The 13,195-nt window shown below is 35.6% G+C and overlaps 1 protein-coding gene across 1 annotated transcript in view; it reads left to right on the top strand.

The window, feature by feature from the left end:
• Window positions 1–12,824, top strand: part of LOC107678426 (fibroblast growth factor receptor 1-A-like) — a 13,664-nt gene extending 840 nt beyond the window's left edge. The window contains exons 2-9 of the mRNA XM_016473679.1: window positions 2,926–3,051; window positions 3,440–3,697; window positions 3,778–3,861; window positions 4,527–4,699; window positions 6,918–7,041; window positions 7,308–7,498; window positions 12,091–12,235; window positions 12,557–12,824. Of these exons, the coding sequence (XP_016329165.1) occupies window positions 2,949–3,051; window positions 3,440–3,697; window positions 3,778–3,861; window positions 4,527–4,699; window positions 6,918–7,041; window positions 7,308–7,498; window positions 12,091–12,235; window positions 12,557–12,672 (1,194 nt within the window). The 5' untranslated portion in view covers window positions 2,926–2,948 and the 3' untranslated portion in view covers window positions 12,673–12,824. The remainder of the gene's footprint in view (window positions 1–2,925; window positions 3,052–3,439; window positions 3,698–3,777; window positions 3,862–4,526; window positions 4,700–6,917; window positions 7,042–7,307; window positions 7,499–12,090; window positions 12,236–12,556) is intronic.
• Window positions 12,825–13,195: the final 371 nt, after the last annotated feature.

The raw sequence follows: 13,195 nt of genomic DNA, 5'->3' as shown, positions 1-13,195 counted from the left end.
CCAGCAAAGGACCAGCTTAAACCAGCAAAGGACCAGCTTAAACCAGCAAAGGACCAGCATAAACCAGCAAAGGGACCATTTTAAACCAGCAAAGGACCATTTTAAACCAGCAAAGGACCAGCATAAACCAGCAAAGGGACCATTTTAAACCAGCAAAGGACCAGTTTAAACCAGCAAAGGACCAGCATAAACCAGCAAAGGACCAGCATAAACCAGCAAAGGACCAGTTTAAACCAGCATCCCAGCGTCAAAACATACCTAACCAGCATATGCTGTTTTTTTCAACAGGGAAAGAAAAGAAAAAATCATTTACTCACACTCGTGATGTTCAAAACATATGTGCCGTTCTTTAATTTAACACAAAAAGTAAACGTTAACCTTTGTCACCATTCACTTTCATTGATAAAAAAAAAACATGTTTGGATAAACAGAAATTTGTGGGCTATTCGAAGATATAGGCTACAACAAATGTTGGAAAATTATGCACTGGTGTGGTCTTAAAGAAATGTTTAATAGCAAATTAAAGACAAGTATAATGAAACTCAAAACCATAAAACATGCTCCAAAACAGTTGTTTTGTGTTATAAGGCCAGTGTTTTCACCCTGTTGGAGTTTGTTGTGGCAGTTTGAACTGGCTTTTGACACATTGTGAAAAATGTTGAATTCATTTTTATTTTGAATAATTACCATTAATTATGGTACATACTCTATTCTAGCAACATTCAAGTGTTCTTGTCCCTGAGTAATATCTGCCTAGACCTAATTCTGAAGAGAACACATAAATTGCTTTTAGACATTAGCCATCCATATACAAGCAGAGAGAAGTCTCTGGTTGGTGGAACTGGAAATGACTTCTGTTCGTCACAGCACCTCGCACGTTTCTTTGTCTTCATGAACTGCCCTGAAATACAACTAAAACATAAACAATTATGTTTTGTTGGCACAAAAGTAGCAGTTCAGTCTGGTTTTGGTTTGTTTAGTTTTAACAAATGTGATAATTGCAACCAAAATACAATGTTGTGAAAAGTTTTGTGTTTGCCGGGAAGTGTTCTAATGATAGCTAGCTTTAGCTACCTACTGAGCCACTGAAATGGCTTTTTTCTTGGCCTCCATCTGCCTCTTGAATTGCTGAGAACTGCTGGGCCTCTGTGTTGCGGAAGAGGCCAGGCTGGGAGATGGGAGTGTCGAGAAAGCGAACTTTGTCTGCGTCCCGCATCTCAGCTAGAGATGGCGTTCCTGGACTACCAAAGTAGACATCCCTGTCCGAGGGCAGTCGATGACGAAGGACCTTGCTGCTGCAGCAGTGGGTCAAACAAAAAGGGGCCACAAAAAGTCATCCATATCCATTCATAACTATGTTTGGAAACCTAAAAATTTGACATAAACTACAACACATTTGTTTTCAGAGGCACAAGTATTCTTAATGACAGCTATTTGTAAATGCTGCTACACAAAAGCAGCTGTTAACATATAAATCAATGCATGCATGGTAGTTCAAGCTCTATGCATTCATAACATTGCCAAAGGTATTCTGGTGGTGGTTTGGGAAGTGAATAATGCATAGGTGAAACGGCAGGGCTGGGTTGGCACAGTAAACTATTGCCCAGCACTTTTTTGAAAGAAAAGCAACTATTACACTATTAGTGTTTTAGCATGAATGTTTTGTTGACCTCAGTTTTTAAGAAAAGTCTGGAAAAGAGAAGCAACTGGGTTTAGAGGAGAATTAGAAATTTGTAAGAGAAGAGGTAACGGAAAAAAAAAACAAGAATGAGAAGGAAGAGGAAAGAGTTCATCAGGCTGGCCATAATAGCCTCCCTGTGGAATGGGAGTCTGGTGACTCATGGGTTAGTCCACTGGAAGAGCACACACACATCCAGCATAAAACCGGATACTTCTGCTGTGGCGACCCCTAATGGAAGCAGCTGAAGGAGAGAGAAAGAGAGTTTAAGTCCTAAACTAAGCCTTCTATCTTGTGATTTTATTTCCTTCCAGGAACCATACAGTTGTCTTTTCTCAAAAGGACATTGTGAATGTTACTCTAAACAGAAGACAATTATATTTGTATCAATACATTTTTTTTAACAAAACAAATGCTGGCATAGCAGTGGTTGTGTGGGTGTAGAAAAATAATAATATAAAATAATGTCATAGCCACCCTAGTAAAAAAAAAAAAAGCCTATGCCATAATTTATTTAAAATACATTTTTTTCATACTAAGTATACTTCAAAACCATTAACATATTTATTGACATATCACTTAAGACTTAGTGATATAAAATTATAATTAAACTTTATTTGGAGTATTTCTTTATTGCACAATGCACGGTTCTTAATAGTATGCCCAAAATGTCTATGAATATCATTAATATAAAATGTGTAAATATCACTATTAATAAGGATTAAGTGTGTAATAATTATGATCTCTGTATTATATCAGTCTTTAAATGCAAGACACTTAAAGTGTACCTGAAGTATACTTGCAATAGTTCCACTTTAGCACAATCAGATATACTTATATCTTTAGTTGGACCTCAGCACTACTTCTGCACAATTAAAGTGCATTAAGCACAAAAGTAATTGTTCCAATTTAGCAGACTTTAAGTATAACAGTTTAGTACACCAAAAGTACAATTGCAGGTTATTTTTATTAAGCACAACAATATGTAAATGTATTTGTAGTATACTTAGCACAAAATAAATGTATTTCAAATTAATTGTAGTATTTTATTTTCACTAGGGCAGTAGTATCATAGTCCTTGTTTCACAATCTAGTCAAACCCAGATGGTTACATTCAAGTCCCGCTGAGTGTTATTTCCAACTGAATATTCTTTTTGACTCATAAATGTCACATTACTCAAGATTCTTCAAGTTGTTTAGTTGTTATTAATCTTCTTTATTGTTTTGTTCTCTCTTTTTCCTCTCAGTCTGGATTCAGAAAGAATCTTTAATGATGATGATGATGATGATGATGAAGACCGTGTTGCTGCTGATCTCAGTACTCCTAACTGAGGCTCTTCAGTCCCAGGGCAGACCGGCCACACAAGATGAGAGTCAGTTTTTTTTTCTCTAGTACTTTTGTTGTATCATGTCTCAGTTGAAGATGTGTTAATAATAAACCATATCTTCCCTTGACGGAGTGCTTTCTGACAACATCCTGGATTTAGTAATGGTTAAAATAAAATGCCTACAGCAGAGCAAGTGTGCAAATGACATTGGAAACACTTTATCACGGAATATATAGAAATCATTTGAATTTGTTTGCTTATCTCGGACAGTTAATCTAGTGCAATTAATTATTTTAAAATGATTTTAATTGGTTAATTATGCCCCCTGATCCATATGTAAATTCTGTAGGAAGAAATATTTGAATTAAAGCAATGTAAGCTTGAATTTTAATAGCCTTGATAAATAACTACATTTCTTTCATCCTGTTCTTAGTGTTAGCCCTGGTCGAGCTGACGCCGTACACTTTGTATCCGGGGGACAAACTGGAGCTGAGCTGTAAAGGTATCGAGGAGATACAGGAAGTGACCTGGACTAAGGACCACGTTCCCCTGGTTGACGGAGAGCACACCCGCCTGCGCAACCATCAGATGGAGATTGAAAGAGTAGAGCCGGCCGACTCTGGTCTGTATGCTTGCTTTGCTCAGGGACCCAACAGCAACCATACAGATTTCTTCAATGTCAACGTTACAGGTGAGAAATTATGATTTGGGTTGATTTTCATATTGTTCACAACAACAAAACATTTAACCTACATGTTTGTTCTCGATCAGATGGATTGGCTTCCTCAGAAGACGATGAAGAAGATGAGTCTTCCTCAGAGGAGGCCAAGCTATCAAGTGACCAGAAACTGCTTCGTGAGTCGCACTCCTCTCTTAGTCAAACTCTAAGTGCTCCAAACTCTGACTCAAAGAGCTGCAAATGTCAATAACAGTATCAGATCATCAAGAAATTGTTAGGATTTTACTTTAAAGCAGGAATTATAAAAAGAAATAGGTAAAATTTTGTCTAATAAGCCATAGCCGTCTTGTGGAATATGCTGAGCTTTTGTTCATTAGACTGAAATTCTTAATTTCTTTATTAGTCTCGGAGTCCCAAGGGCATTATCAAAACAGTCAGATGGAGCAAAACTAGCAACCAACACCCAAATCTCACACACTTTTGATCTCTCTTTAGGAACGTACTCTTATTGTTGTTTTGGATTACTGTTCTAAGATGGTCATGGTCTTGATAATGTTGGAAACAGATGGGAATCTGAACACCAAGGAAGTTCAAGGTCCAAGATCCATTGAGAAACAAATGTTTTACTGAAGATTTTCAACAAAGTGACAACAAAGCACAAACATGCATGAACAAAAGAAGTGACTTTCCACAAATAAAGAGAAAAAAAAAGAACACTAAACGTTTCAGTCCATCCCGATATTGTTCACATTGTAGTTTCATTTAGTTTTGAAACAATAGTTTCAAATTACCACTTTCATTTTTGCCATCTTGTTTTATGTACTTTCTATCTGTTTGTCAGCAATGGCGCCTGTCTGGGCTCAGCCTGATCAGATGGAGAAGAAGCTCCACGCTGTTCCCGCCAGCAAAACCGTCAAATTCCGTTGCCAGGCCAATGGTAACCCTACACCAACACTCAAGTGGCTCAAGAACGGCAACGAGTTTAAGAAAGACCAGAGAATAGGAGGCTATAAGGTGAGAGCACCTGGATGTGACTGCAGACACAGCACTGAAATGCTACACTAAGTTGTATGGACCACTTCTGTGGTACTTTTTTCCTCCTTTTTGGATATTCACAGTCTATGGTTGCTATATGCCAGGGGTTCTCAAAAGTTTACTACATTCAAATGTCCGAATCTGAATTCTCATCAACGTCAAAAGGTCCGAAATAACTGTTATTAGGCCTACAAAACTTGTTTTTAATAAACATGCTTATAACTTTATATAACAATTCAACTTTATATATGCTATTAGTAATACTTTAGTCGTACTTGCATTTACTCTCTGAACTCTAACTTAACTAAATGCCCAATAAAGCAGTTCTCATGTACATATTTTCTGTTTCTGAAATAGTACTTCAATGTAACCAGCAGTCAGTTCAGCTGAATTGCTAAAATCTTGAATTATAACTGCAATACACTGTTATACAGCAGTGAATTATATTACTTTATTTTATATATCATGCAGCACAAACGTCTGTCTGTGTAACAAACTATGTGCATATTTACAGACGAACTACATTCATGTTCATATATGCCCAGACAGTCAAAAGAGATAGATTTTTGGAAACGCCGTTTTGTACTCATTCATTCACAAGTCTGTTTTATGTTATATATCTGAAGATTAGATTTTGAAGTTTGCAAATTATTTGCACCAAAACAGCATCTGAACAGACAGGAGTTGTTCAGAGCACGCCTCTTTGATTACATCAGCCTTTGATTTACATGACACATGTAAAGGTGGAGTGTCGAGGGAATCATGAGGTGGGCGTTTCAGAAGGGTAGAAAATAATTATTCATATTTAAACTGCCCTCATGCAAAGTATATATATATATATATATATATATATATGAACAATCAATATATTAAATTATTTATTGTATACTGAAAATATACTGAATAATATTGTTAATATATTCTGATACATAAGGAATTGCTTTTTCATATATTGAAAATTAATGAACAATATATTTACTTATATATCGTAATATATGTCATTTTAGATTCAATAATACCCTTCATAATATGTAGATGTACATATAAAAAATATGGTACTGTGTGTAAATATATTTGAACATATATGTACCATATATATTCACATTTATATGGCAGCATGCATATATATATCTATAATATATGTACCCAATTTTGAAGAAAATATATATTGTGATATATATCCATGTATTTGTATTTATATATAGCACATAAAGTACTAAATCAATTAACAAGACATCCAATTGTCCAAAAATTCAAACCTTTTCAGTATTTGTTTTCATTTTTTTACCATCACACATATTTTCATGTATTAAATGTATGACTATGCAAACAATGAAGTGAGATAATATGTGTTCAGCTTTATGTAAACCCAAGCATTAACTCTTGAGAAATTGAGTGTTTCAAAGCTATAGCATGTAAAAATATAGTGCAGTTTTTTTGTCTTAATTTCTATATATAATTGTTTTCTATGTATCAATAAATAGCCTTACATGGTCCATGAATATATTGCAGTATACTGAAAAATATAAACAGTTCTTTACCATATGAAATGTATTATGTAATATATTGCATTATATTTTCTAGTATATTTCCATATATTTTTGTTTTGCCTTTTAATGTATTTAGCAGTTTTCTGCTTTTACATGTTGAGCTGCAAGAAGATTTTGTCTTAATATCTGAAGAGTTCTGACTCAGATTCACTTCTTCTTTCTAATTTTGTACATTATGTGTGTGTATATATATATATTACGTATATACAGGTGCATCTCAAATTAGAATGTCTTGGAAAAGTTCATTTATTTCAGTAATTCAACTCAAATTGTGAAACTCATGTATTAAATAAATTCAATGCACACAGACTGAAGTAGTTTAAGTCTTTGGTTCTTTTAATTGTGATGATTTTGGCTCACATTTAACAAAAACCCACCAATTCACTATCTCAACAAATTAGAATATGGTGACATGCCAATCAGCTAATCAACTCAAAACACCTGCAAAGGTTTCCTGAGCCTTCAAAATGGTCTCTCAGTTTGGTTCACTAGGCTACACAATCATGGGGAAGACTGCTGACCTGTATATATATATATATATATATTTTTTTTTTTTTTCACGCCCACATGGAATCTGCATTGATTGTATGTCCTGATATGCATTAAGTAATTAATATTTCTTATTAGATATGTGTATATCGCTATAGGTTCGAGAGCACATGTGGACCATCATAATGGAGTCGGTGGTACCGTCAGACAAAGGCAACTACACCTGCCTGGTGGAAAACAAATACGGCAGCATCAATCACACCTACCAGCTGGACGTAGTTGGTCGGTCATATTTCTGTTCTTCTCTTAAATCTGCTTATTATAAATCTGCTTATTATGATGAGTTAGTCTGCATGTTAAAGAGGCTGCTTCCTGCAGGCTATATGACTTTCGTGTTTATTGAACATTTGTGGAATATCCCATTTTTCGTAATACTGATCCCAACTTTGATTTCTTTAAGAGGAGAAAATGCTATTCAGTTTTTATGTTAATTGGGGTCATTTCTGTGTAATGTACCTATAATATGTTTGTGCGTGTGTTTTATACAGAACCTTCAGAGCACAGGCCGATTCTTCAGGCGGGGTTGCCTGCTAACCGTACAGTAGTGGTGGGGAGTGACGTGGAGTTTGAATGTAAAGTCTTCAGCGATCCTCGGCCTCACATCCAGTGGCTGAAGCACATTGAAGTGAGCGGCAGTAGAGTCGGCCCTGACGGACTACCATATGTTCGGATCTTGAAGGTAAAACCTAAAACTAGTCTGAGATGGGCCTAAGTGTGTTTCAAGGTTGTCGGCCAATTACAGTGAAAATTCTTTTATTTTTCTAGACAAAATAATGTTGTGACAACTCAGAGTTTGCAATATTTCATAGTCCTACTGTTTGTAAAAATGAACAAGTAAACTTGCTTGTCTGTTTAACCATAAACATCCACTGTAAGTGTATATAAATACATTAAAGGATTAGTTCACTTCCAGAATAAAAATGTACTGATAATTTACTCTCCCCCATATCATCCAAGATGTTCATGTCTTTCTTTCATTAGTCGCAAAGAAGTTAAGGTTTTTGAAGAAAACACTCCAGGATTTTTCTCAATATCCTCCTGAGACCCAGCTATGGAGTTTTTGCCTCTGTAGTGGACATTATATTTTAGTGAATTTCTCTGAGACCTCACATGTCACAGTTGTAAGTCTGGATGTCCTGTACAGAGCACATTCAGAGCTTTTCAGAGATACAAAATGATTGGATGTTTCACCATGACCACTCCCTCTCCTTGGTTTTTAAAAATGGCTGACATTAATTTAGCGATAAAATTTTACATCCTTATGGAAATATTTTGTAATTATAATTTAAATCTGATTAATTTTCAAATTGTTTGTCATAAATCAACATCTCAGGAAAATGTTATGGGGTTTCAAATCAAAATATGACTTACTGTTATGAAACAGGACATAATTTCATGTCCACTGTAGAGGACACCAGGACTAAAAGCATGTTTATTATACATTTTGGGAGACAAAAGATTTGAATAGGAAAACAAATTATATATCAATATTCTTATGAAATATTAGATATTATTATGAAAATCTGGCCAATTACTACTCCCATTATTACACTTCTTTTTTCAACATGCTGTCCCAACAGCACTTTAATATGCAAATTAGATACAGTGTGTAGATAACATTGTGTTTAATGGGAAAACCAGTTTATGGATTTTTTACACACACATATTGCATAAAGCAAAATGGTGTATCAAATAATTTTGTTATATATTTTATAACATAGTTGAGAACCATCCTTAAACAAAGTTAGTTTTAAAAAATCCTGAAACCTAAAAATTGATTGGTGATTAAAAAAAAAATCCCATTGTTTTTGCCTTTTCATGTCTATTCGTGTCATTTTATTTTTAGAAAAACCTGGTGTCCTCTACAGAGGACATAGCATAACATATTAATAAAATATAATTTTTAAAAAATGTTATTTTACCATTTTCTTCTTATGCTCCATAGGCCTATTTTGTAAATTATGCTTGGCGGGCCATATATAATATAGACTATTAAGACAGCTGCGGGCCGCTTAACATTCATCCACGGGCCGCAGTTTGGACACCCCTGCTCTAAAACAATGTCATTACATGAAAAAATACTAAATTCACAAAGCTTTTTATTTCTGGTTCTCAGGAGGATATAATGGACTTCAATGGTGGGCAACGGGTTGAAGGTCCAAAATTGCTGTTTCAGTGCAGCTTCAAAGGACTCTACAAGACCCCAGCCGAGGAATAAGGGTCTTGTCTAGTGAAACGATCGCACGACTATATATATATTAGGGGTGTAATGATACGCGTATTCGTATTGAACCGTTTGGTACGAGGCTTTCGGTTCGGTACGCATTACAAACAGAACGATTCGTTGGATTAATCCTATTAGCACACATTTGGAAAATAAAAGAGCTTAAAGTGTGTGAAATATAATGTTCTCAGTGTCCGCGAGCTCAATAAGGCAGCCCAAACGACGTAACAGGAAAAGTGCTGTCTGGCCCGCGATAACCTCCCCTTGCTGGGCTGCCGACGATAGCCAGAGATATAGTCAAAAACATCAATTATTGGCAATATTAAGAGGATTTTGCATTTCCAATTAATGTAGGCCTGTTACATTCTTATTTTTATTAGGCCTATTATTATTCTTATTCTTATTATGAAGTTACTTTTATTATTAAATTAAAATTACAATTAATTTGTCCCGCAATAATTAGGCCTACCGCATAACTGACGCGCTGCGAGGACAATATTAGGCTATTTACTCCTCAATTAAAATGTTTTTTAAAAAGGTCTTTTAAAACAGTTCTATCATACAATGAATTATAGTCCTATAATTAAAATATTAACACTGAAGTCATCAATAAAAATCAATTAAATAAAAAGCTTTTATTTCAAGCACCGACTTTCAAAAACAACCTGTTTAACACGAAATACATTTCTTCTCATTTTTTTCACTATGTATAGGCCACAAGAAAAATATTAAGGGGAATAAATGTAGACAGCTATACCGTTATCAGCATATGTTGAAGTAGATTCGTCTCTCGTCGTCTCTGAGAGTATATGTGGCGTCAGATGCCGAAAGCTCTGTCATTCTGTTTTTACTTTCACTTTCTGTATAGTGAATTGACTGAGATTAAGACGTTCACCGGCATAACTCTTGCGCAAAGTTTGCACGTGTGTAAATGCGGGCTTGTGTGATATCCATTGGCTCGCCTTCATGGTTTAAAACAGAAATATTTCCAACATTGCGATGTAACCAATTATTTGAAGCTGCATTGGAACTGCAATTTGGACCTTCAACCCCTTGATCTCCATTGAAGTTCGCTATGGAGAAAAATCCTGGAATGTTTTCCTCAAAAACCTTCATTTTTTTTCAACTGAAGAAAGACATGAACATCTTGGATGGCATGGGGTGAGTAAATTATCAGGAAATTTGTATCCTGGAAGTGAAATAATCCTTGAATTTGTCTCTGTGGTTATCAATGCGGATACCATTGAAAGCGCTTAAGTTGTAACCAGGAACATTCCTTTAATTCTGTTGATCACCGAAGCTCTGTGGATTGCAAAAGCTGATTCCAAATCATCAGTTCTCAACCTGCTAGACTAGACTGCCTGGCGGACATCTCAGCACAGATTAAAGAACATAACCTGCAGCTCAAACTAGCAAAGACAGAGCTTCTCATCTTCCCAGGCACTCTGATGCTACAGCACAGTGTCACCATACAGCTAGGATGATCAACAATAATCCTGTCGAGATCAGCCAGAAATCTTAAGGTAATCTTTAATGACCAGCTGACCTTTAAAGACCACATTGCAAAGACAGCACGGTCACACAGGTTTGCATTACACAACATCAAGAAGATTTGGTCCTGAGCAGGCTGCACAACTTCTTGTCCAGGCTCTCCAAATTTGCTACCAGTTGCGGCTTGTTTCAAGTTCAAGGCATTGAAGCTTGGGTACAAAATAGCCACAGGCTCTGCACCGTTCTACCTCAACTCACTCTTCTGAGTCTATACCCCCAACAGAAGCCTGAGGTTGATAAGTGAGCGATGCCTCGTGTGTAGGCCTGTCACGATAACAACTTTTTGTTGTGCGATATATTTCCCCAGAAATAATTGCGATAAGCGATATTATTGTCACTTTAAAGATCATGTTATGCCACTGAATATATAATCATAATGTAACAGCATAATAATGCAAGAAGGCCTACACACTTCCAAATGACAACAAACTTTTAATTTTTAAGAATATTTAAATAATGGGAATTAAGTATCAAAATATTAGATACCTTAAAAAACCTGAATAAATAGTAAATAAACATTTTCTAACAAAAAGTGCAAAGTAACAAGTAGAAAAAAAGAAAAATGCACAAAGAACTTGTATGGAGATTTTTCCATCTACAGATTTTTCCCTGACCTTCTTTTCTCTGTAAATTAAGAGTGCACACTATTGCTGAAAAACACAATCACTACTTAGCAGTCAGATGTCCGTATGCACAAAGGCACTGATCCCTAAACAAGATCATATCTGCAGATGAACCTTTTTTTTTGTAGAAGCATTTTTTAAATTTGTACTAGCAGCACCTCCTGACTACACCACGTTATGTACAAGAAGCTGCAAAAGACACAAGCACAAGTGGAATGTACAAAACATGGTGACATTAATTTTGAAGTAAATATATTGGACGATATATTGCGTCACCAAAAATGATTGAGGTCATGTACATATATTGCGCGATAAGTCGATATATTGATTATTGCGACAGGCCTACTCGTGTGACCTTTCAGTGAAAATATGTATCTAGGTAAAAGAGTAGCAAAACTTGAGCTTTAACTTAGATTTGAACAATGAATATATGAGCTTGAAATTGAAATTTACACTCACAGCTCGGATGTCTAAAGCTGAATGTTTCCAATTTACAATCATAGAGAATAATCAAACTTGTTTTGAATTCAGAGTTGCAGATCAATAGTTACAGATGTGTAAAATAACTTGCACCTAAATACAAAGCCAGGCACAATTGTGCATTATATATTTACTTTTGCACTTTACTTATGCAGTTCATAAAACATCAAAACGCATAAGTAACAGTTATTTGTAAAACACTGGAAAGCCTTCACTCTGATAGGTAAATATGACGTTTTTGGCAGATTCTCATAATCTATTTCATAAGAGCAGTAAAGGCAGGGGCCTAACAAGGACACTGTGTTCCAAAATCCTTATCCAAAAATGCTCTTTTTCCTCTGGTGGGTTTTCCCAGAGCTATCCGGCCTTATTCTGTGGTTCTTTTCTCTATAGACGGCAGGCATCAGCACCACGGATAAGGAGATGGAGGTACTAAAGATCTGGAATGTGTCTTTAGAGGATTCTGGAGAGTACACCTGCTTGGCTGGGAACTCTATCGGCCACTCCCATCACTCTGCATGGTTGACTGTCTATAAAGGTATCTTTGCTTCTCATGGTACTATTTTTGTTTAATGATTTATTCTTTCAGTCTAACAGCATTGATTTATTCATTCAGTCTGACTCCCACTGGGAGTTGAATTGGTCACATGACTGGTGGTTTTCATAAAATCAATAATACTTTGTATGATTGTATGATTTGTATGATTTTATGGAAGGCACAAGCTATTATGTAAATTGTATGAAAGAATTGTATGAAAGTTATGGTTTACTAGAACTCTCTATATGTGTGTATATATAGTTGTAAACCACTATTTAATGATAATATGAGCTAACTGTCAGTTTCCTGTCAATATGTCAGCATCATCCTCCAGGCCAGCTCCAGCCGTCCTATGCCTGACTTCTGTACTGCCATCTGCCCTGGACTGCGTGTTTTTCCCAGTCATGGTAGTTTTTGTTTGTTTGTTCGTATTTTGAACCAAATGAAGCTCACAATTTTCTCTGCACCTAGTCCTCATTTTCTCCTTCCACAAACCCTGACATACTTATAATACAACATGCTGTTATTTCTTCATTTACAAAATGTTAATGTAGGTTGTGATGAAAAGTGAAATGTTTTCTATGAAAGACTGTAGTGAAAGTTGTTTTATATTTGTATTATTTTATTTTTAAATACATTCTGCAAAGTATAAATGTGTATGTGTGTGTGTGGTTCAGGTATACCCTACATTATGGGGACAAAATGCACCCACAAAGATGGCAATATCTAAAATCCTTGTGGGGACATGTTGGGCTCCATGAGGAAAGTCGCTTAGAAATCATACTAATTGAAGTTTAAAAAAAAAAAAAATCTAAAATAGGAAAACGTTTTCTGTGAGGGATAGATTTAGTCTTATAGAAAATACAGTTTGTACAGTATAAAACCATTACATCTATGGAATGTCCTCATAAAACATGGAAACCCAACACGTGTGTGTGTGTTTTGTTTGGGGAGTCGCTT

The sequence above is a fragment of the Sinocyclocheilus anshuiensis genome, unplaced genomic scaffold (genome assembly GCF_001515605.1).
Source record: "Sinocyclocheilus anshuiensis isolate Anshui unplaced genomic scaffold, SAMN03320099.WGS_v1.1 scaffold112, whole genome shotgun sequence".
Taxonomy (NCBI): domain Eukaryota; kingdom Metazoa; phylum Chordata; class Actinopteri; order Cypriniformes; family Cyprinidae; genus Sinocyclocheilus; species Sinocyclocheilus anshuiensis.
The sequence above is the reverse complement of the archived record's forward strand: the minus strand, read 5'-3'. Positions and strand labels throughout refer to the sequence as shown.